Below are 24,602 nucleotides of genomic sequence, written 5' to 3' on the forward strand. Positions count from 1 at the left end.
CTTCTGCCACCCACTCGAGTTTGACTTTGCCCCACAAATCTGTCAAAATAGAGACACACATCCACCTTGCAAATTGCTAGTACGACAGAGGGAACAAACTTCCCTTTTCTCTCAGATGAATCAATTTTCAACATAATTTCACAATCGTGCAGTAGGTAGAATGATTTACTGCTGAACAATCTCTGCCTTCCTTTCTCTTCCACTGCCTTACCTGCTCAGACCTCCAAGCCCCTGCCTGTGTTTTGGGTACCTATAACAACCCCAAAGACCTGCTGCAATCCCTAACACCCAACATCACGCCAGTGAAGACCGTTCCCAAAGCTGTCTGGGAGCTGGGGCAGTAAAAGCAGCATCATTACGTAGCTGAACGTGGGTGGCAAAGCGAAATGCTTCCAGCCCTCTGCAACTTTGCTGACTTCACCAGGAGCTGCTTTGGTTTTGTGGTGTGGGGCTGATGGCCGTCCACGTTGGGTTGGTGGGAAAACCATGTTTTGTGTTGTTTCAGTCCCTGACTTTATCAAACAGCCACTCTGATGACATATGGAAATTGATGTTATATTTAGGCATGTTCCTGTATGTCCATGCAGACAGTTACAAACCTATTTTTAACTCTAATTCTTGTACTAATCCTCCTAAAACTCACCAAGGGGCACTAACTCTTCTCCAGCACCGGCGGAAGACTCGGTGTGGGCTTTGGGGGGATATTTCTGGCTGGGAAGACGTTTGCTGCAATAACCCTTTCCGTTCTCTCCGCTTCCATCTCCAGCTCCTCTGCCCTTCTTGCCAGCACCCCGCTGCTTCCTTTGGCTGGCGGTACCCACAACCTTGCCTTAGCGAGTCCCAGCACTTGGCAAGTGCCTCGAGCTGCTCGTGGTGCTGGCAAGCGCCAGCAGATGTGTTGCAGATCTGTTCCAGCGCACATCTGTGTGGGGCTGTTCCTGTCACTACATGTCCCATGTCAAAAGCTGGGCTGCTGCTGCTTGTGCATGCCCCGCATGATGTTCCAGGGGTTTGCTTCCAGTTCTTGGGCTGCACGCGCCCGCCTGCTCCATGGGGGTCTCCTGAGCCCTGCAGCTATCCAGCAGCACCTCTTCTCTGCTTCTTGCAAGCACGGAGAAGCTGTAAAGACAGGGCTGACGTGGACAGGCCATCCAGGTTGCCAGTGGAGATGCAAAAGCGCCGCTGAAAGCTCCGGGATTGATTTCTCCGGGAGCTTTTTGCAGAGAGGCCAGAGGTGGTGTGCCAAGATCTCCCGGGTTGGCTCCTGGCCGGGGTATAAGTGCAGGTCTGTGTTCGTGCAACTCTTTTTCGAGCCCTCTGGGGTATTTTGCATGCTGCTGGGTGTCAGCAGGAGGATCCGTACCAGGCTTCAGGCGCAGCTTCCCCAGAGGGGCAATGTGTTCCTGTACCATAGCGTGTGTCTCAGCTTGATCCCGCTGGAGCACGCAGCCCTGTTCAGCAAGTCTTTCTGCTGGGATGCCAACTCTGCTCAGGTTTGGACAGTGCAATTGCAGGACCCCAATTTCTGGCACTTCAATTGCTTATTTTTCCTTCTTTGGCTTATTCTGCCACCCCACATCAACCCCAGGCCTCCTCTGGGAGCTGCTCTACCTGTGCTGTTCCCCTGTAGGTTGCTCGAAGCCAGCTCTGCCCCACTGACCACGCTGAATCCGAGCTCTGGGGCACACAGCCCTGCGTCTATCAGCTGTGGAGGGGAGCACACACCCCCAGAGCAGGCGAATTTCTCTGCAAGCAAGGAGCAAGATCCTTCCCTGCCCTAGGTGAGTGCACTTCCCTGCTGACACAGGCTCGCCGAGACGTGCGTGCCTCCTCCTGCGGCTGGGCTGTGGGCAGCTCTGCTGGCCAGCACGCGAGGGTTATTACCTTGCACTCCTGCACTGCAGCGTGGTGATGGCTGCAATTTATCAGCCTATTCCCTGGTGGACTGGATTTGACCCGAGCGCTGGAGTTGTCTCGGTGCTTCCAACCCGCTCCTATCACGTGGTGCCCACGCCAGCTTTCCTGGAAGGCAAGCTGATCTGGCGGGAACTGCCTGACACGTCGCCATCAGTGCATAATAACCTGCATTAAAAAAAAAAAAAGAGAAAAAAGGAAAAAAAAAGACACACAACTTTCTGCACACGATCCCACGGTAACCCTGGCAATATGGGCAGTACCGTCCAGAGAGCTTTCTCCTCTGGAAGGGGGGAGTTAATGGGTTTAGATTATTTGTGGTTATCTGGATTTCAGATTGACACCATAAATATTCAAACTCTGAACCTGGCTGGATGCAGCCGCCGCTGACTTTTGTATGACCTAGCTGGAAACTTTAAATCAGCTGTCGACTTGACTTTCAAGGGAATGAACTGCTCCAAATCCACTAGATAGCATCTCCTTGGTGTTTTATTACCTCCCGAGAACCTCACTTGGGTAGGGTCCCAACTCCAGCCTCCTCTCAGAAAGCAGAGCTTTGTTAGCCTCGCTTAAAGCCGCCGGTGGGAGCAGGGGTGCCCTACCTCGTGGCAGCACACAGGGTTATTAAAAAATGCACATGATTAATATACCAGCGGAGTGAGTCCAGATGCAAGCCTAGCTGCGTGTTATTAATAGGCTAACATAGATCTCTATCAATGGCACTCTGTGTGCTCCATTTTGGGTTGTTTTTTTCCTTTTTTTTTATTTTTAAGTGTTCCTTTGTCATTCGAGATGGTTGTGTAGGGCTTCTCTGCGGGTACTGAATGCGTTTTGGTCCGGACTTGTGGTGTGCTCTTGTTGTAGTGCTGAACCCAGGGCTGGTTTGTGAGGTGCTGAGCAAGTCCCAGCTGAAACACCGGGAGCACCCATGGAAACAGCTGCCCAGCAGCTCCGTGGTGCCAGATTCATCAGAGCAAGCTGCCTGCATTGAGGGCCACTGTGAGCTCAGTGGATGTCCCAGCACGTCGCCAAAGGTGGGAGACCCAAACACCAGTTCAGTAATTGCACGATGGCAGCAGGGGACATGGCAGGGACATGTCTGGCTGTGCCACGTGTGCATCCTCCTCTAAAAGCCAGAGGTGATGCTCTGAAAACATCACAAAGGTGATAAAAAAACCCACAAAGTCATGTCCAGATGTTTTTCTAGAGTACACCTGGAGGCTCCCTGTTGAGGACGCCTGCAGTGTGGCTAAAGCCACGGCTCCCAGCCTCGTGTATCTCCCCAGCAGGCCCTGCAGAGCTGGCAGCACCTTCCCTCAGTCTCCGTGGCTCATCTCTCTGAAGGCACTGCCGAATTCAGTCGCCTGGCCTTGGGGCTGCTCTGCTTTTGCAGCCCCCCCAGGCGCTCCAATATCGACGATCCCGTGGTGTGAGGGGGTCTCAGTCCCACGCAAGGTGGCTGAAGGTGGCCCAAGGTAGGAGCTGGATTGGAAAAGGCAGGGGCTGGCAGGTCTGGGCTGACAGCTTTTAGACTAATTGGCTTGATGGCCGAGTCCGTTAATGCAATGCTTTATTAGGTCCAACAGCTTTCTGTTCCAAATTCCCTGGGGAGCTCTCCAAAATACCCGTTCAATGAATAGCTTTTCCCTGCAGCAACGTGAGGGAGGCGCTGGCAATAGAGAGATTTTGGCAACCCGGCCCGACAAAGACTTGGAAAGGCTCTCGGGCCAACCTCGCAGATTATCTCGCGTCTCCTCCGCTCGGCTGGTACTGAAAGCGCATCACGGGCACGTGGCTGGCTCTTCTGGTGGTCATTTCATTCCCACCTCTCCTGTGGAGCTGTTTGTTCCCCCAGCTCCTGTTCCTGAGGCTCTGAGATCCCTCAGATTTGCGCTCTCCTGAAGAGCAAGGACAAGGAGCTGGAGGTCCTGGCACGGCCACAGATGTCCTCTCGTGTCCCCAGCCCACCTGGGGTTTGTCTCCCAGCCTGAAGCAGGCAGCTGGCTCTTGTAGCGACGCCTTCCTCCAAGCACACTCAGCTTTATGAAGATGTCTGGAGCTCCTTAAAAGCCTTCTCATGCCCCGTGCTTTTAATATCATGTGTGAGTTGCTATCTGCTGACTAAGATTAATTGAATATGTAAAACAATAGGTGCTAAGAATTAATACAAGGCTTTATAATACAAGATGACTTTTATTCTAGTTTGAATACTTCACAGAGAGGCTGTAAGTACATTAGTTTTATTGATCTATATTCATAGAATTATTTAAATGTACCCTCTGGTGCTGAGTGTCAGGGATTTTCCAATGCTTGCCACTATGCATTTTTCATTAGAGGCTAGCAAAGGCAGATCCAAACTTTGACTGCCCAGGCAAGATTAATTTCATCTCGTCAGCCCCAGCCAGACACACGCTCAGGATGTTTGAGAGCTGACCCTGGCTGTGGTCTCCCACCTCGTACCCCAGATCCCTCCGTGGGGCTCTCCTCAGGTGTGCTGGCAACCAAACGTGCCGGCTTCACCCAGGCTTTTCTCCTCCTTTTTGTTCTGAAGAACAAGAACGGGGCTGTTCCTATACAGAGCTGGAGCTCGTACATTAAAACCTTGCCTGCACTGTGCATGCTAAACCTGGCTTGATCTCTCAAGGTCGGATGTTTGGCAGGTGCCAACTGCCGGTAGCTGGTGCGACACTTTTCCCATCCATATGGGGTGGAGTTGTCCTTTACTTCAGCAGATGTTTGTCACTGTTGCCTACAAATGCTCACTTCATTTTCTTGCTTTTCTCTGGTGGGTGGGGGATTAAAAAAAAAAAAAAAAGTGCCAGCAGCTTTGATTTCTAGTGAAGAGCACTCTCAAGTTTTCCTTTTAACAGCGTTTGATTGCAATTGCTGGCCAAAGGAAACTGCTTTCAGGGAACTTGGGATTAAAAGAATCAAACTTCCTAGAGGCAAATGAAAGGTGATGGTTTTCAGTGTTCACAAGGGAGACGAGTGGTCAGGCAGGAAAGCTGGGCTTCCCACAGCTTTGTCCGGAGGTTGGGTGAGGGATGGGAGCTCTCGTAAGCTGCCTTTCCTGCAGCTTGTGAAAACTGCAGGGAGTCTCTGGCATCTCCTAAGAGGCTGAGCTCCTGCTGCAGCCTTTCCTCGAGGGAGGACGCTAAGGAAGTGCCTGTCCTCTAGCTGACAGCCCACTGAAACTAAAACTCCGAGTTCTCTCTCTCTGCTAAATTGAGATCAAATCAGTTGACAGGCTCCAAAGCGGTTGGAACACACAAGCCCACGGTGTAATTGCATAAGCCACTTTTTTTTTGTGAGCCAAGCTGAAAACCATCAGTATATTTTACAACGCTCATTATAACCATTTTGTGTCTACCTCCATGTTCACAGTGCCGTCCGAACGTGGACTTCAGGAACGCTGGAGGGGTGCGTGGCTGATGGGAGGACGGCTGTGGATGTGTGTGCTGCAGCAGGAACACCTTTGGGATTTGGGAGCCCAGCCCTGCAGAGATGCTCCTGCACTCAGACTGGGGGAGAAGGAGGCTCTGGCAGTGGGTTCGTGAACTTTGCTATGTTTTATAGCCACTAGAGGGGGGTCAGAGACTGCTGGCTTGGGCTACCTTCGTGCCAGGCTGCCCGGGCTGGGGGTAGCACAGGGCAGCCAGGGTGGGGGGCTCAGCCCGAGCCCCTCGGTGTGCAGCTGGGGTTGCCTTGCCCGTAGCGAGTTCTCTGCATCTGTCACAGCCTCAGCAAGGATTCCTTTGTGAGGGGCCGAGCTGGGATATGCTGCCTGCCACCACTTTGCTCTCCTGGCCAGGGACCAAGCGGTGTCACCCACAGACGGCCCCCTTGCTCGTGCACAAGCCTGAAGCCAGCTGTGCTGTGTCCCCTTTCCATCGATTCTTCTGGCTCCGGGGGAACGCAGCCCTTCAAACCTTGCTCGTGCAGGTGCTAGCAAGGAGCAAGCCCCTCGGTGGCTGCAAAGTGACACTGGGGGCACGGTGCGTGCAGGGCCCAGGTGGCCTCACAAAGGGAAGCTCTGGGAGCTGCTGAGGAGCATCAGCCCTTGGGGTCGCAGGCCCTGGAGCAGTTTCAGCTGGCCAGGAGCAAAAGCCTGCTTATTGTCTGCACACCCAGGCAGTCAAGGTGCTGAATTCCCTTTGCTGGCAAAGCACAGAGCAATATTTTGTGCTGAGATGAGACTTTCAGAACACTTTTACAGCTCAGCATTTTCCCTTGGGGGCCCATCTACATGATATTTCCACAGGGGGTGGAAGCGCTGGGGGTTCCCTTTCTCGGTGCTGCTCTCCAAACTCTGAGTGACACGAGCCCTAACACTTGCTAACTTCTTGCAGGCACCTTGGCAAGACTCGGTTAACTTCTGAAGAGGAAGAAAAGGGCAAAGAGCCCACGTTAGCCCTTAGCAGAGCCTGGCATAGCACTGCGAGGACTTCATCTCCCTGCCATTGCATGTTGGATGTTCCTGGTGACACCGGAGCAGGATTCAAAAGCAGGTATGTGGTGGCATCACCCCAACACTTTAAGGTCCTGTACTTCTTGCTGGGAGCAGCCAGCCCCTAGCGCACCGTGGGATGTGATATCAGCTCTCCGTGTCACCGGTAAGTGATGGGCACTGGTGGCCTTAATGGACGGGAAGGATTTGCCCTCGACACAGCTCCGGGATTGTTTTAAGTGCGAGGCTGTGGATTATAAATTATACGGCATTTATAATCAGGAAAACATCTGCTGGGTGCTCTTTGCAGTGGACAGGGCCAGCCGAAGGCTCCAGGACACGATGCGTAGGGGTTGCACCAATCGCCACCTGTCTGCTCCTATAATCGAGTTGATTTTTTATGGTCTTGACATCAGCTTTCAAGACGCATGATCTATGTGTTTATTTAGCTGTCTTTCCTGGCGTCCCTTAGTTTTGAACTCCTGTAAATCCTCCCACAGTTGGATTTCTGCACTTTTCAGAGATTACGTTTCCTGACAGTACATTTCTCCTTCCCCCTCACTTCAGTGACAGTTTAGGCGAGGCTCCAGGGACCGAAGTGTTCAAACCAGGCTCTGTAAATCTGAGCTCTGCCACGGAGCAAGCCTAACTTTTTGGGGGCTCAGCAACTTGTGCGAAGTGGGAGAATCGGGCCCAGAAATGCCGATTTGAGACCAGTGGCCCCATCCAGCTTCAAAAATCTGCTTCAAGGGGCTCAGGACCTGGGTCGTTCTCCAGGGCTTGGCAGCTGGAGCACAAGGGGGGTTTGGCTCGTGACACTGCAGGATCTGCTCAGGTCCTGTCTTCTTGCCAGGAAGATGAATGGAGTCGGCGTGGCCAGAACAGCAACTTTTTGTTAGAAAGCCCAAATTCTGGCTGCTGGGGAGCGAGGTTGTTGCAGCTCTGCTCGGTTTCCAGAGGCTGTGTGTTAACCCTTGCAAAGGGCTTCCCGCGAATCCCAGCTCAAATGGTTCCCAGAAGGTCCTGGTCATAAACACCCTTGTTTTTCACAAAACCATGCCTCCTTTTGGCTGCTTCTGGGGATGTGCAGCTGGTGGTGAACTCCACCAGCTCCCAGACGTGTCCAGATGGACAAATACTTACATACCACTACGCATACACAGCAGTCTTTGCTTTTTGTGCTTCTGTTGGCCGCTAAAGCTGTCTCGTTCAGCAGTGAGGTTTGCAACCACCCTTCCTTTCCCAGCTGATCCTAGCAGCCTTTCCATGCTCCTTGGCCACTTTTTCACGGGGTTGGGCTAAAACCTTCTGGTTTCCACCCACTAAGGCTCTGGCTGGGTAACTGAATGCACACACAGGTGGCAAAGCCCCCTGAATCCACGACAGCTATGGGTGTTAACTGTTTGCCACCACAGTGGATGCTGCTCTTCCTGCACCCTTGTGCCTACTTCATGGAGCTTTTGCTGTGTGTTTTGGGCTGCAAAAACACCCTTAGCCACCACGATGGAGGCAGAGAGGATGGTGCAGCCAATGTCTGAATGCTGGCTTCTCCTCCCCTTCCTTCCCCACATGGTGCTCCCTGCTGGGTCCTCTCAGCCAACCTTGCCCAGCTCAGCAGAGGGGATGAGAAGAATTGATGATTTAGCACGGAGTGATTTACCTCTGGGTAACGAGATGTAAAAAGATCTCTTTCACACTAGGCTGGAGGCTTGCCTTTATGGGCATCTCAAAGCCTTGGCCTTGAATGGAAACCTGTCTCCCGCTAGCAGGAGATTGGATACACCTCATCATCACTTGTGCATATTTTTGCCTGCCAGGCAATCACAGGAAAACAGATGAAGAAAGATTGATCCATAGGTCTTAATTTTATGGGCTTGAGTGGAATTCACCTCCCATCAATTTGCCAACAGCGGTTAGAAGAGCCAATATCCTTATCGTTCCCCTCATCGTGGCTGGGAATAATCTCCCAAATGAGCTATCCCTTTATAAAGGTGCCATCATGTAGAAGAACGGAGAGGATTTGCACCTCCGAGGGCTCTGTAGTTATTTATGCTGTGTGGTGCCCAGCTGAAGCTGTTTATCCGTGCATGGGCAACCTCCTTTAAAAATCTGCTCGTGTTTGACCCAAAGCAGGAACTGTGTCAGCCCAAGCAGCGATGGTTGAGGTCACTCAGCACGGAAACCAAACGTGAAAGCCAAGCGGTGGCTCTGGTTTTAGCTAGGCGGGGGGCTGTTCTTGTCATCTTCCTGCTTTGAATGCATGAGATCCTTTTAAAAGTGACTTAAACGGAGCTCATCCCACATCAAATCCCCTGTTTTCAGTCCCCATTTGCAGAGAGGTTCAGCAACCTGCATGCTTGGTGCAGGGCTGGTGAGCCCCACTTCCACATTCAGCCTGTGTGTTCCCATCCCACAGCTTGTAGGGACACGAGAGAGCTGGTGACACGGTTTCCTAGTGGTGTCACAACCAGATTTTGCCCTCAAGGAGCTGATACCCATATTAGAAATACTCTCTCCCTATGTTTTTTTTTTTTCTTTTTCCCCAAAGTCTCGCAGAGAAGTAAGGCACAGAGAAACGGGGCCGTTTGCCCAAGGTCTCTTAGCAGCTGCGAGTCCGGAGGAGGAGAGCCCCGATTTCCTGGCTTCGTGTCACACGTGTGAAGGGCTCCTTGCTCTGATGACAGTGAAGGCTTTACAGTAAGGGGGAAAAAAAAAAGGCATCTTTCAACAGGCGCCTTGCTCTGTTCCCAAGTGCGTCCCGCGGGGTGTGAGTGAAGTCAAGAGGCTGCTGTGGAAGGGTCACACCGCTTCTCTGATCACAGCTGCCTAATGACAGCCCCGGGGAGCCAGGGCCCTCAGGCTGGCAGCAAGGAGGTGTGCACGGAGAAGAGACAAAGTTTGAAATGCAGTGGCCAGAGTTGGATACAGCGGGGGAAAAAGCTGTGCTTGAGCCCGTGGCAGCGGCAAAGAAATGGAGGTGTTTTCCCCATCCGTCTCCAGCAGTTTGCAGCCATGCTTTTGCGCACCAAAATCTGCTCTGCTCGGACTTGTTGCTCTGAATCAGCTGTGATGCTTTTTTTTTATTTTTTTATTTGTTCAAATTAAGCAAAGAATCGCCGTGGGCATGGGTTGGTACTTAAACAAATGCTAGCACCAGCGCGCGGCTGCTCCCCGCCAGGGCGCAGAGGGAAACCGAGGCCGAGCGCCAGGCTGGGGCCAGCAGCACCGGGAGGAGCCCCCGCTTCTCCCCACCCCGCCGTGCATCCAGCTTTGTGCTGGCCTCAGCAGAAACCTTCCCTTAACGTAATTAGAGGATGAGCAGCGACGGCGGCGAGAGGAGGCGGCTGCTGAGGAGCGCGGAGGAGGAGGGCATGCCGGGAAGCTGCGCCGCTGGCTCCTGCTCCATCACTGCATGGGAGCACGACCCCTGCGAGGAGGTGCACGGGGCTCACTGCTCTCCAGCTCCACCAAGAAGGGCTAAAAGCAAATCGGGTGTTAATGCAGGCGGCCACGGGCTTGGCTCAACACTCCTGGGCTGTGGGATGGAGGAGGAAGCCCGTGCTCCTTACCCAGCTGGTCCGAGCCCGCTTGTTAGACCTGGTCAATAGTTTGCTGTCATAAACAATTCTCTTCTCAAACAAGATTTTTTTTTCCAGAATTTTTCTCGGAACATGTTAATTTTGAGCCAATTTGTTTTGTTTTTTTTTTTTGGTGCTTTCTATTTTTTTTTTTTGTCTTGCTTAAAAAATAGCAGCACTGAAAACAATGTGTGGTTGTCAGCTGCTCGAGTCTGAGCACCTGAGGGCTCAAGCCAGCAAGGTCTCCGAGTGTATTTTTGATTTTGTGTCAAAAAACGGAGCAGGATGGCAGCAGTTTTTAAGGACTGATTATCACCGGGGAAAAAATGTGTGTGTTTAAAGGACGTCAGGAAACTTTTCAGAGACTTGGTGTTTGTAAGTCTCCTTACTGTGAGCCTGGGAGCAGTTCAGGGGGAGCAGAGTGCTGAGGGACAGGGCTGGCTGCAGCCAAGCACTGGTGACATCCAGAGGTCCCACTTGGTGTGCCACACTCCTGTGTGGGTTAATGCTTGCTCAAAGGACCGGTGTCATCCTCTGGGTCAGCTCATGCGATGTTCACATTCAGCATTAAACATGATAGCTCCAGGACAGGATGGAAAATGGGCTGTGTGGAGCAACGCCATCTGTTTTGGAAAGCTTTGGGTAGGGTCTGCGCTCTCTCCGAACCTCATGGGACAGGTCAGGTATGGCTGGTTCAGGTGATGGGGCCACAGCTGCTGTCCCACCCCAGGAGAAGCAAAGGGACCATCTCTGCATCCTGCCCTGCCACGCTGGGGAGGCTGGGTCACAGCTGGGAGGGACCAGAGCAGCACCAGGAGGCTGAAAGGTGCCTCGTGAGGCTGTGAGGATGCCCAGAGGTTGCGGGCAGCTGGCTGGGGAGTCCCCACAGCCCCGGGTCCACGTGCACGTTGGCCTGGGAGGGCGTTTGGGTGTTGCCAGAGTTAATGCAGGAGCGTGTGCGCCTCTCCCGCGTGTGTTTATGCATGCAAAGACGTGCCTGCTGGGGAAGGAGTGGAAGGCTTGTGATTTATCATTGCTCCGTAATGGGTGCCTTGCTTCTAGTGAAAGAGGTCAGCCTCCCTGCGAGATACCAAACCCCCTCCTTATTAACGTCCTGTTAGAGCTAATGGCTTGGGGTAGGGCAAGCAGGTCTTACAAGGAAGGCATTAAAGAGCAGTGCTACTTGGAAGGGAAGCCAAAGAATTTACAGCAATATTTACACAGAGGCTCTCCCCGGAGATAAGGAGGTACACGGTCGGCTCAGCAGATAAGCAGAGCTGTGGGACGAGGCGGAGCAGGCACGGTTGTTTGTGCATCCTGAAGTTCAGCAGGAGCGAAAGGCAGAGCTGCGAGGTGCAGGAGCAGAGGACGTGGTCGGGAGCAGGGGATGTGGTCGTGGAGCAGGGGATGCGGTGGGGACCGCGCGCACCAGCTGGGTCGTGGTGCCTGGGAGATGCGGACACCACTGCCTGGGAGTGAGGAATGGGGCCAGCAGAACTCCCTAAGCCCGGGTTTGGAGACGTGGATGGATGCAGCAGTGAGTGGCACTGCTTGTCCCGGTGAAGATGAGGAGGTCTCGTCTGGGTGCGTGTCCCACGGCAGCTGCTCTCCGTCCCGTCTCCCGCGTGCTTTGTGAGTTGCAGCCCAGCTGATAATTGTTTCTCCAGCGGGGCGTGCTGGTGCCTCCCAGCTCTGGCGTCGAGAGCCCTGCCTTGGCCCCAGCTGGCTGTGTCCTGGGGCACACAGGGACCTGCCTCACGGGCTGAAGGAAAAAGGCAGCCTTCCCTGGGCTTCTGGAGGGTTGATGTGAAATGTAAGTCCTTAGCAAGCACGTGTGCCCAGAGTACAGGGCGTGCAAGATGGCTCAGGCTGGGCAGCAAACAAGAAACTTCAGCTTAGGGCTCTCTCCTCTCCAGTTGTGACCAGGTGCCACCTCCCTAACGCTTTGCTCCAGGCTCACCTCTTCACACGCCTTCCCTGCTGGCTCTGTAGGACCTGTGGTGCATCTGCACTCGACTGTCCCTCACATATATGGCCAAAGATTCCCCCAGACTGTTCTTTACCTCCATCTGCTTCCTGCCAGGCAGGCCAATATCTCGCACCTACCTGTCTCACCCACCAAAGCATCCCGATCCCAAACCTGCTGAAGACAAGAGGACTTTCACTTGTTCTTTTTCCCCACGGACAGCACTGGGCTTTGGATCCAGCCACATCTACAACAACCAAACCCAAGAACCCCCCGCGCAGCAACCCACACCGAGCCAGCCCAGCCCGCACTGTGCCCCTTCCTCCAGCACCCAGAAACCTCCCAGTGCCTCCCTGTCCCTCCCGGCTGCTTTTTCTGTGCTCCAACAACCCACGGCCGCCACCTCGTGAGCAGCCGGCCCCACCTCACCCTGCTCAGACCACATCTCCCCTCCGCCGACCTCCCTGGCCCCTAATAGCGCTCGGCCCCCGATCCCGGAGCACGCCATCCATCATTTGACTAGCACATTATTTATTTACCATGGGGGAGAGAAGGGAGTTGGGTTGTCTGGAGAACGTATTAAATTTTCATTTGTTCTCATTGATTCCTGAAAGGAAATTGCTGAGTTATGCCATCAGGGCGGGCTGGTTACGATACGGCGAGTATTTACTAGGCTGGCTGGGAAATGGGGACAGAGTTCGGGTTATTCTCAATCTTCAAAGTACAATTACAGTGACTATTTAGCTAACCAACCTTGCGAAGTGTTGCTGAGCGTATTTTCTCTGCTTCCCTTAGTCTCTGCTACAGCTCCGTGCCCAGAGACGTGCTAGACTCTTGCTGATTCCTCCTGCCATATGGGCCGTGCCTGGTACCGCTTCCTCCTGGCTGCTGGGTGAGTGGCTGGCGCGCGGGGCTTTCTGCACCCACTCTGAGGCTCCGCGTGTGTGGGAGCAGCTCCTGGCGAGGGCTTGTCCCCCGTCTGCAGGAGCTGCTCGGCCTCTTTCAGCTCATCCCGTTCAGTTTGGGGACAGTTGCCTTCTGTATGGCTTCCCCAGGTGCGCCTGGTTTCTCTCGTTTTTCCATGCCTTGGAGCCCACCGAGGACTGAGTTGGGGTCTCAGCCGAGGACTGACTTCCATTACTTGGTTTTGGACCAGTTCCCTAAGCAAGTTAGAAGCGTTGTTTAATCCCAATCAGACACAAGGGTTGACCCTGCCTGCTTTTGGAGCATGTCAGGGGTGAAAACAGCGCGACCTTCTCATGTGAACAGGACGGTGAAGCAGTTGTCCCCGAGGAAAGGTGTCGTGGCTGGGATTTTTTGATCCCAGACAGAAGGACAGACACTTTTTCTGGGTTGAAATGTAAACCTGTCCCTCATCATGTCATCCCCGGCCCCTCAGACCCTGCTCTCTGCCTCCTGGTACAGAGTCTCCTGAATTCAGGGAAAGAGCAGTGCGGAAGGGGGGTGGATTTACTCGGGTTTGATTTTTTTTTTTTGCAGTCTGGAGGATAATCAGGGGTCCTCGAGTTTCTGTGGGAGTTGAAAGAAAGGACAGCGCAAACTGGCACCGTTCCCAGTCCAAAATGTTTTCACTAATTGCATGCAACCTTCCTTACAAGAGAGAGAGGCTGCAAATACCACAGGCAGTTTAATTACCACTGCTGCTCCGCATTGATCTTATTTATGCTGCTGCCGCCGCTGCGTGTGTGCGCGGGGCAGGAGTGGGGCGCACGGGGAATTTGGGGGCGGCTGCGAGAGGGGAGGGGAAAACCAAGTGGTTATTTTGGCTGTGGGGTCTTTCCAGAAGGACGTCAAGGTCTGTGTTTGGTGCTCGGGGCGGCCGTACCCCAAATACCCAGCGGTGCAGATGGGAGAAGGGTGGCATGAGGATGAGGAGGGTGAGACCACCGGCGTGGCTCGCGTGGCCCTGCCAGCAGCTGGCGAAGCTCCGAGCCCTGTCGGCGGATCTTTTCCCCTTTGCTAACCTTCCCCTCGTCCAACGCCAGGCGTTTTCCTCCCCGGCCCGGAGGGGGGGAGAAAGCGGCACGGGAGGAATCGGAGGCGAGCAGGCTGATGGCTGCCGTCCCAGTGCAGCCTCAGCAAATGGGGCTCGTGATGGATGAATGTGCAGGGCAAGAAGTAATAAAATGGGCCCCAGTCATGTAATCTTCCATTAAAATGAAATGCATACCAGAAATGAGGCATTTCTGCAGCTTGTACCATCTCCCACGGAAGATCATGAATAAAAGAGGCAAGTGTACTGTTGACAGATGCCGGCATGCATAAAGGACAGTTCCTATAAAGGCAAAGCCCCGGCTAACAGATGGACTAAAGATGTGAGATGCAGGAAGATTTACCAGTCTAAATAATTCAAGGGAATGTCGTATGGGGAGGCAGTGCTGGAGAGGGGAGCCGGCAGAAGGTACAGATGGAAAGGCAGGCCAGGCCTTCCCCACAAAGCCATTAAGAACGGCGCTTGTCTGAGTGACGGTATGGCGCGCGAGGCACCAGCCGAGATGGGTGGGTTTGCCTCCAGCGCTCCTTCTGCAAGGTCAGGAGGAGAGGGAGCTCTCGAAGGGCTGCAACTTTTGGAGGGCACGCTTTGCCCCTTCCTCCCCCCAGCTGTTTTCTTTTACCCTTCCTCCTCGCGTCCTCTTCCTCGCCGCTGGGGGAAGCGGGAGGATGGAGGCGGTGATGGGGAAGGTGTTGGGCTCCCGTTGCTCTGCTCTGCTCTTCTCTTTCTGTTTTTCTGGGGATTTTGGAGGTGCACGGCGGCAGTCCTGGTGCTGGCTGCCCTGCACCCATGCTGTCCTTACCCCTGGCTGTCTGTGGGAGGTGAGTGGGAAAAGTGCATAAGGGGAGGCTTGGCATGGCAAGGAGAAGGGGTGCTGGATTTCAGTTTGGGACTGGAACAGCCCCAAATTGCTGACCAGGAGCTCCAGATCCAGCCCCTTAAGACCAGACCCCGAGAAAAACCTGGGTAATAGCTGGGATGGGTGGGTCGACTGCATTTGTGCCGTGCCTGAACACGGTCCCACGTGGACCGGGTGGCCTCGCAGTGCCCTGTGCTTGCGGGGAGAGGTTGCTCAGGGGTGGCTCAGCTGCACATCGAGCGTTGCAGCTAGGAAGGGGAGCGTTGGCCTCATCTGCCGAGTTTGGGTCCCCCGGCACAACCCGGTGATGCCAGGGGATGGAAAAACGGTGTCAGGCTCTCCAGATGTCAAGCTGAAGGCTAAGAAGCATTTCAGGAGAGTCTCGGCAGCGTGGGATGTAGGAAAACGTCTCAGGGCACACTGCTCATCCCCTCTGGGGTTGCTCTGGCCCCCTCTCCCTTTGCCCCCAGGGGATTCTGGGGCTGGCTTGGTGAACACGAGGGATTTTGGGAGAAGGGGGAGGATAAAAGGGCAAGATGCAGAGGGTTAGATAGAAGTCAGCGGCAGCTGCTTGGCAGAGATTGTGCGCGCTCTCCGCTCGGAGAGAACGCCTTCCCCGGGCTCGTCAGCCGTCTGCAGCACGGCGATTAATCATTGGTGTCAGAATCCCTAATCCTATTCAAGGGAAAACAAACAGCGCGGCATCCAGCCCTGTGCTGAGCCCAAGCAATTAGCATGTTTACATGGACTGGGAAAGCTCAACAAAGAGTGGCCAACGGGGGCCACGGGAAACGAACCCTTGTCAGCCCTCCGTGCTCGGCGAGCCCCCGGATCCCCAGGCTTTGACCCAGGCCCAAGCTTGGAAACATGGTTTCAAGGGGTTGAGTGCAGCTCCTTGCTACCAAAAATGCATTTTCTTCATCAGGGCAGCTGCTGAAATGGGGGCGGTGTCCGAGTTGTAGGGTCAGCTGGGGAAATAGGGTCTGGGGGCGATAGGGTTTGCTCGTGGGTCGGTGTTGAGCTACGAAAAAGTAGCAGCCAAGGCTTTTGCAGTTGCAGCAACCTAAAGCCTGTCGCCAGCCCCATATCCCAGGTCCTGCCCTGGGTGAAATTGGTTCTGGCAGGACTGGTGTCCCTGCGGTGCAGGGGCTGGGGGCTTGGGGCCGTCGAGCAGGCTCCGAGGAGGTCTGAGAGAAGCGAAGGGAGATTTATTTATTTATCTGGGCTCTGTTATTTGCAGTTTCCCAGTGGAGCAGACAGCAAACAGCAAGCAAGAGAAGCAAAACACAGGACGAGGAGTTTCTGTAGGACCTACCAGAAGCTGGCTGGCAGTTTAGGTATGTAAGCAACAGCTAAAAAGGAGTTTGCATTTAAGCTTCAAGTGCAGCTTCTGGGCTTGGGAGGCTGGGAGGGAGACGCTCCTCGCGAGTACTCAATTCCTCTCGAAATGAAGGGGCTTTCCTAGGTGCTGCTTCCCTTCCAGAAACGCATCTGATTTTGGGGGGTGGGCAAAAAAAAGAGGATTGATTCAAATAAAAATGTATTTGTATGAGAAAAATTATTTCCTTCCATGAGAAAACACATAGTTTGAGGCAAATTTATGGCTTTGGCCTGGTCATTAATATCTGGTTGTCAAAAAGTATTGGTTTGAACAAAAATATGTTGTAATAAAAATGCATTGTTTTGAAGAAATTTATTGTCCCCATGAAAACCTATTCAATTCAGAAAGATATGTTGATTTCAATGAAAATCTATTTGTTTTAAGAGACAGAGAGAAGTTGCATTCAGCTGAGAGCCAGGGGCATCTCTCCTTACAAATCTCCCTGCAATCCTGTTGTAATTAGACAGAAGAAACGCAGAAAATCTGCAAACGGACAGCAAAGGGAGCTTAGAGATGCTGCCTGAGGGGAGATGGGCAGCGTGGCAGTGCTGGGATGGGCTGCTGGGGGGTGCTGGAGGTGGGGGGAACACCCTGACGTGTGTGGGTGCAGGTTTTTAAGGTGCCTGGGGCTGTGGTCGTCTCCTGTCCTTACGAATCAGGTGGGTCTCACTCCAGCAGCTCTCTCCTCACTCTGCAAAGCTTGTGCTCCCTCTCCAAGTGCACTTGCAGAGAGGGTTTGTATGAGCACACTTTGTATTGCTGTGTAGAGGTGGAGATCTTGCAGGTGACCAGGGGGTGTCTGGCTGGGAGCATGCAAGAGCCTCGTCTCCCTCTTCATCTCCCACACCAAACCGTGTGGGCAGTCAGATTCTCGTGGATGGGACCCATCATTAGGGTTTTCTCTCTGTTTTCAGGCTGGCAGTGCTCTCTCTGAAGGCCTCTCCTTGTGTTTATTGTGAAGGAAAGTGAATGCACGAGCGTCCTGGTGCGAGGAGAAGCAGAGCAGCAGCGCGTGGGCACGGCTGTGACCTCAGGCAGGCAGCGCTTGTGCAAGTGCAGGTACGGGGCCACACACTAGCACCTTGCAATCCTTTTGCAACCTTACTTGGGCTTGCAAACCACGAGTGCTGTGCCGACAAGCAGCCTGCACCCTGGCTGCTGGGGAGGGGACAGAGACCTGGTGACACCCCAGCACTGCCCCATGCAGCAGGGTGAGGTTTGGGGACCCCTTTGGGGTGAGGGGGATCGCATGGCTCTGCACTTCCCAGCCCCGCTGCGGCGTTAGCCCCAGGTGGGGCCGAGGAGAGGGAGCCAGCCTGAGCTTTGCTGCTGTGCCTAAGCCTCTCTCCTCACCAGCAGGGACCAGGCGAAATTCTCTCTGAGCTCCAAAGCCCTAATACCACCTTAGCCGGGATTATGAGAGGAGCCACCGCGGCATCACCTGAAATCCACCTCCCGGCGCCTCCCGTTTAAAACAATCAGCACATGTTTGCAGTGGGCTTTTTCTTTCATTATGCTCCAACGCTGCTATTTAATCAGCTCCTTCCTTCCTCTGTTTGTACAAGGCAGCGCAAACCCATATTAAAGGGGGGAAGGGAAGGCACGAGATAAAATAAAATCGCCTACCCAAGAAATGTCACTGCTGCAGTGTTATCCCCTCCCTGCCAACACGCGCTCGGGTTCTGGTGTCAATGGAAAGGTTGCCTCTGATTAATATTAATAAAGAATTAGAGCTGTGTTTGTCATGATCACCTCGTTTGGTATTGCTCTGTGTGGCAGGTGAAAGCAGAGGAAGGAAGGGAAGAGGTCTGCGTGGCATTCATTAATCATTTCATCAGGAAGGAGTTCAAAGCAGAGCCCTGCCTTAACGAGGGCTGCAGGCAGGGACGAGGCCGTGCTTATCCAGCCGTTCCTCCTCATGTCTGCGACCTGCCTGGTCAGCTGCTAAGGTGCTCTTTGGGATCTAGGGTGTTTCGGTGCCCAAATATGGGCTTCCTTGGCCTTGGATAGTCCAAGGTGATGTGTGAAAGACGGGTATAGGTCTGCCACTGGTATCTGTAGATCAGTTAAAAAATGACAGATGGCTCTGGATCCTTGAAGAACTTCTTTGGTTCCCCTTTGGCTCAAGAAACAGTGGTTAAGGAGCTGCGTTTTTAGCTCTTTCTCTGGCAGTAACCTTTCTCCTTCCTGCTGAGACAAAGGGCTCCTCAGGGCTGGGACTTCTGCTTGATCTACAGGTGGCCACGAGCTGGGAGATCCTTGTGAGAAACAGGGCTCAGCGGGGGCTCCTGGAGTAAGCCCCAGGAAGGTGTATTTTATCCCCAGAACAAGTGTGGTGGGGTCACAACGGAACTGAAAAGAGGCATTCAGTCTAAGAGGGCTCCTTGACTTCCAAAAGATGGTTCTGCCCACCATAAAGTAGAACCCCAGATACCTTTTCTCCCTTGAGTAGGACTGATGGATGGATGTGTGCTTAAACAGATATTAAATGGTGGCCTGAATCCCATCTGCAGCACCTTTGCAGACCTTCTGTAGCAGACCAGAGATGTCTCCAACACGTGGTGTGGTGGGGAACACGAGGATGAGTGTGGTAGGACTTCAGGTTGTCCACTTCTGCAGATTGGTGTATTAAGAGCAAGTGACTCTGGCTGGGGATCCCCCTTGCTTTGGGATCACAGCACTCAAGCACGTGTGGGCTGACGATAAGGGTCTAACATGGGCAATCTATCTCTACTTTTAGTGGGATTTTGTTTCTTTAACGTGGAGAGCTTCCTGTTCGTCTTGGCTTGGTTATCTGGATGTGGCAGTACTGGTTGGTTTTCTTCTGCCCTGTATTCTCTGGACACAAGGCAAGAAAGAGATGCACACGTACATATGGCAAAGACTTTGTAGTGAGAATTTCCAGCTCAACCTTCTTCTTGCTCCCTTTTCCTTCTTTTTGTTTGTGGATGCTATTTATTATTCAAATGTGGGACGAGTCGAGCCAAGTGGTGCATTGCTCTCATTAATTATTCTCTGGGATTAAGGAATCAGTTAAAACCATATCTCCCTTAATCCTGTTTTATTAATTTTATGTTCTTGGCAAAAAAGAAGGAAAACAACAACCCCCCACCCTCTTTACAAAGGGATCATGCAGCTTTCTGCTGGGAGCCCGAGAAGAGGAAGTCTCTGGTGTTCCATGGATGCTCTTCTTATTAATTTGATAAAATAAATTAGCACAGGATTAGCGCCTTCCTGCGTGGGCCTGCAGCATAGCTCAGCTGTGGTTACCACCTTCGGGGGAGGCATTAGGCATCGCTTTGGTTGTGCAGAGGTCAGAGGGAGAATGGCAGAAAGGAAGGGGAGTTTTTGGGGTTTCATCTGCACTGAGTGGCAGAGGTGCTCCAGCTGGTGCCTTGGGACCTTTGTGAACCTTCTGGCTGGAGACCAGGCTGCGAGGGACCAACGTGTGGCTGCGGTGCAGGTTTAGACCAGCAGTGCTGGGCTCGGTTTCTCAAGGCTTGCCCTGAGCAGCATGGTGTGGAAACATCTTGTCCTACACCCAAAAGAAATTTCTTAGGTGGCTTTTGGGAAATCCACGCTATCGTTACAATTAAACCGGCATTGGTAAGGCAGTACTCAGAGCTCTGGCTGGTGGGAGACTGGTGAAATAGGTTGTAGTAAAAAAATATAAAAATGTGATGCTTGTGTGGCTGATATGTTCTTGTCCTGCTCTAGCCTGGGAGCTGAAGATGTCTGTCCTCATGTCCTCACCTCTGCTGAGCTGGCTGCTGGGGACGTTTTGCTGCTTACTCTCTGATTAAGGAAGGCTTTCAAAGCAGAATTGTGCCTGGAATACTGCTAAGTGTTTGCTCCATGGAGAAGGGCTCTTATTTGCTGCTGCTGATGGTGGCTTAGAAAGGAGTCAGCTGGGCAGGGTCACAACGGAGGGAAGTTTGCCCTTCAGTGTAGGAGCAGAGCTGCAGTCCAGCTGCAGAATTACTGAGAAGGGCTGCACGGATTAACAGGTGTTGGCAGATAAATGTGCTTATGGCCTGTCAGCCTTGGGGTCCCTTCCGAAAGCTCTTCTGTCTTCTGAGGGTGTCTGACTCACAAAATCTCTTCTGGCCGTACCTGAGCTCACCTGAGCACCTCTGCTGCAGGACTGAGGGACACCCTAAAAGTCACTGCTGTTGTTTTGGAGGCTTTTTGTTACGGAAATTCCCCCAATTTCACTTATCTGAAAGAGAGAACTCTAAAAAAGATAGAGATTTTTGCAAAAGAACTTCATTCGGTACTTAATCATAGAACAAAGCTGTGATCAGAGGCTGTCAGACCCTGCAACAATACAAATAACAGCAAGATCATCTTCGGGACCGTATTTGTCAAAGATCCCAAATCGAGGCATTTCTACTCCCTCTGTCTTTTCTTTGCCAGCTAGGGATTTCTTTTTCTCCTGCAAAGCATCTGCTGTGTTTGTGAAAACTCACTGGGTAGCAGGGAAGTTTATTTTTATAAAATTACCTGGGTCTGTTGGAGGAAAAGTATGAAGCGAATGGCCTCATTTGTTTTATTCTGTCTAGGAACAACTTCCTAACAGCTGTGTTAGAAAGAGCCGGCTCTTTCTTCTGCTGCTGTTAGAGGAGCAGGCAGGGAGGGAGAGGACGCCCCACTCCCAGGCACTGGGAACCCCCTGTGAACAGAGCTCAATGCATTACATGTACTAGGGTACAAATAAGGTTTGGGCAGGATTTCATGGCTTGGTAAAAAGTTATGGAAAATCAAGGGGAAGCAGCAAGGTGCCAGGCTGGCACCAGGCAAATCCTGACTTATCTCAGCCTGAAGAGCCCCGGAGCTGAAAAGGAGGTGGAGTGGGATGCATGGAGCTGGCTGGAGGTGAATGGTGCTCTGGGCCTAAGGAAATGTGGAAGAATCCTCCCAGTGATGCCAAGGAAAATGGCAAATGAAGCTGAGTAAGGCTTTATCCCACTCCTAAAATCCAATGTTGGCTGGGAGGAGTTTTCTCAGTGGTGGTTGGGCAGAAAATCTCATCTGCACTGAAACGTGTCCTGGTTGGGTTGGAGGGACCTTCCCTTACTCAGAGTCATGCTGTGGCACAGCCAGAACAACCTTCCCCTCCTTGGGGACACAAACCAAAGAAGGGTGCGGGTGTGAACACCACTGGAGTTGGCTTCAGCAGTCATTCACTTTGAACAAAAGCTGAGGAAAAGCCAAACAGACATTAATAAAGCCTCCAAACAGCCTTCTGCTGGTGCCCCAGTGGTGCCTTGATCTCATTCCCAATCTTTTGGGTGAAAGAGCTCTTTTAAGTTAATTTGCATTGCGAAGCATGGCTAATGCTCTGGTGGAGGAAGCCTCGCACGGCCGTGCGCAAGGCAAGCCAAAAAAACAAAGGCGTGTATTTCAGATTTGAGGTAGGAATTATATACACTTAGAGTCATGAACTCTGGGTAATAATTGAAAGGTCAGATTGATGAGAGCAGCCTCCGAGATACGATTTCTATGACAGCTTGATGGATGCCCCACTATCAAGGTGTGCTTTTAATCATAATCTCATTACTCCACTTCTTATGGTTCGACTCACCTAAACTCATGGGAGGAATCAGGGGCCACCTCTAAAATGTGAATCGGCTTTTATTTGGAGGAAGAACAGTTGAGGGGCCGGGAGAACAAAAAGGAAAGGAAGGAGCCAAAAAAGAAAAAAAGGAAAGACCTTCGTGGCTGGGGATGAGTCAAGAGTGGGCATGAGAGAAACACCTCAGTGCTGCAGAGCAGCTCTCTGCTGGCTGGAAATGGGACCAGTAGAGATGGTCTGAATCTAAGAAGGAGACTTGAACCTCTGCCAGCATGAGAATGGATCATCCCCGTGATGGTGCCCCTCAGAGTCTGGACATGCGGCCTCCCAAGAGTGTTGCAGCTCTCTCAGGTACTTGAGGAGCGTCTTTCTGGGGAGAGAACCAGTGCTGGCAGTTGACATGCTCTGATTTAGCCATCCCAAATCCGTGCTGAAGCCTCCTGCTGATGGCCAAGTGCAAAATGCTTATGCACGGACGGGGAGCACCAGCTTCTAGCCTCGGAGCAGGCCAAAGCCTTTCTCTTGAGACCGTGGTGCACGGGAGCTAAGATGGAGGCCTCGCAGACCCGCCTCATCCACTGGGCCCAACCGTGGCGTGGCTGTGTGGAGACACCGTGGGCCTCATCGATGGCGATGGGCATGGCTTCTACCCCAGATCATTGACAACACCGTGTCTGGAGGGATGGGTGGCCTGGCAGTGACTCCCAAAAACCGTCCTCGTGGGCTCCTCCACGAGCTCGGTGCCTAGGCCGGAGGATGCCGGGGTGGCACGGCGCGGCCGGTCCTGCAATTCATCCTCGCCTCCCTTGAACCTCCCGGAAGAGTTAGTATGGAAATTTCAACCTATTTTTAAGGGTTATTTTCACTCAAGTGAAATCTATCAAGGAAGGAGGGTTATTTTTACAGCGCGCAGCAACTGCCGGTTGCCATGGCAGCGGGCCGGGCGAAATGCAATAAAGCATCCCTCTGTTATCGTAAACACAAAGGGAACCACTGGCACCGAAAAGAAAGGCGATTGTCACCGGGGGAGGAAGGCAACACCGTGGTGTGCTCGCCAAGACCCAACCCAGTGACATCCCGGGAGATTTTGTGGGGTCCCCTGTGCCCACGCCGGGTCTGGGGGACCAAGAGGAGAAAGCCCCTCCGAGCTCCCCTCAGCGAGTCTTGAGGGCACTGGCACGTCAGCCTGAGCTGAACTTTTTCCCTCTTCATTTGCAAAAACTTGGAAGAAGTTCTGAAAATGTGTCACCTAAAGAAAGGGGCGGGGTGGGGGGAACCTCTGTATTTATTTTGGCCTGACTTCCAGGACAAGGAGCAGCCACAGTTGGCTGTGGCGGCCCTTCTTCCAAGCACAGAGTGATGTTGCATGTGATTAGAGGGTTTCTCTTCTCCAGCTCTTCCAAATGTATCTGTTTGTAAACGTAGGTGCCCTGTTTGATGGAAGCAGCTGCACACGTGTGTGACCGAACTGCCCCTGCTGCTGCCAGGCCAAGGAGAACCTCGGTGGGCATGGACAAGAGCAGCTCCCAGAGTGGGATCTCCCCCTTCACCTGTGCCTGTCCCTGTGTGTGAGCACTTGGGACTTCCAGCAGCATCAGGGGACACCACTAGAAACTGCACCGGCCCCTTGAGGTATGTTTTTTGTTCCTGAAGTCTATCCTGATGTGCCTTTAGTGCTTCTCTTGTGGTTCTGTGGAGACCTCGCAGCTGCCCCTTGCCGTTCCTCCCTCCTGAGATGCAGGTTGTCCTAACATGGCACGTCTTGGGTACTCAAGGGCTGGCTCTTCTGAAGTACCACGTGGGCATTTTCAGCTTCAACTCCAGCTGAGGCAACCACCAGCAATGTGGAGGGAGAGGAAACAAGCATGGGACTTGGCTTCCTCACCATAAACTGGGTACTAAAAACCAGACCATCCAAAATGCCACTTGGCTCCCTCCAGAGAAGTCACTCAGCTCCAGGGGCTGTCACTTAGCTCGGTCGCTGGATGAAGCCAGTGGCCCTGCCTAAGCTCAGTCCCACTCCAATAAAAATAAATGCTCAAGGGCATACATGGGAGCTACGTGCCCCATCACCACTGAATTCCAGGGGTGGGAAATGGTTGAACTCTCGCACCAACTGAAAGTCCCTCTCCTATCTTATGGCAGAGACATCTCTTGGCACTGGTTGATGCAAGACCCTGCTGTAGGGTTTGCAGGGCAATGGTTTTTGGAGACTTATGGCCTGATTCTTCAGCATACCATAAACAGGGAAAAGAAAAAGGCAAGGATTGCTGTGCGGCAGCGTGTGTATAAATAGATCCTGGGGAGGGTGAGGCCAGCAGGAGGGAAGGGATCAAGATGATTTCTATTGCCAAAGGAGCAGCCGTGAAGCTGCTTGCCTTTGTGGCTGAGCCCTGGGGTGGTAGGTTGGTGCTCCTCGTGCCCACTGCTCACTTATCTGGGCTAAGAAAACCTTTTGCTTGCCATGGGAAGGGGGTTGCTCCATTTTTTAAAAAGGTTAATGGCTTTTTTTGTTGGATAGTAAGGAAAAAATTATGGTAGTGCTCAGGTGGAGATGTATCTCATCTAAAAGGGTTTCTAATGATCGGGTTTTATGTTGAATTATTACAGGGTCAATAACCAGCACGTGTGCTGATCTGGGGGTCCTCTAAAAATGGTCTGGACTAGGGACGCAGCCACTGGCTTTGCTAGGACCACCCTTAGGGGTGCGGGACCCAGTGCCCTAAAGAGTCCAGGGGCACGCGTGTCCCATCCCATGGAGTCTCCTCCCTGCCTTGCCACCACCCATCTGCAGAGGTGGTTGCCATCACCTTGCCGTGATGGCTCCACTCTCGGGTCCTCACCTTTGTGCCCTTTGGTGCCCCCCAG

The 24,602-nt window shown here is 52.8% G+C and overlaps 1 protein-coding gene across 1 annotated transcript in view; it reads left to right on the top strand.

The window, feature by feature from the left end:
- LOC137860735 (uncharacterized) overlaps positions 1–24,602 on the top strand; it is a 106,940-nt gene that overhangs the window by 27,085 nt on the left and 55,253 nt on the right. Inside the window, exons 4-9 of the mRNA XM_068691340.1 lie at positions 5,299–5,463; positions 6,264–6,422; positions 12,701–12,797; positions 16,019–16,115; positions 17,074–17,218; positions 23,160–23,366. Of these exons, the coding sequence (XP_068547441.1) occupies positions 5,299–5,463; positions 6,264–6,422; positions 12,701–12,746 (370 nt within the window). The 3' untranslated portion in view covers positions 12,747–12,797; positions 16,019–16,115; positions 17,074–17,218; positions 23,160–23,366. The remainder of the gene's footprint in view (positions 1–5,298; positions 5,464–6,263; positions 6,423–12,700; positions 12,798–16,018; positions 16,116–17,073; positions 17,219–23,159; positions 23,367–24,602) is intronic.

The sequence above is a fragment of the Anas acuta genome, chromosome 8 (genome assembly GCF_963932015.1).
Source record: "Anas acuta chromosome 8, bAnaAcu1.1, whole genome shotgun sequence".
In the NCBI taxonomy this organism is placed as follows: domain Eukaryota; kingdom Metazoa; phylum Chordata; class Aves; order Anseriformes; family Anatidae; genus Anas; species Anas acuta.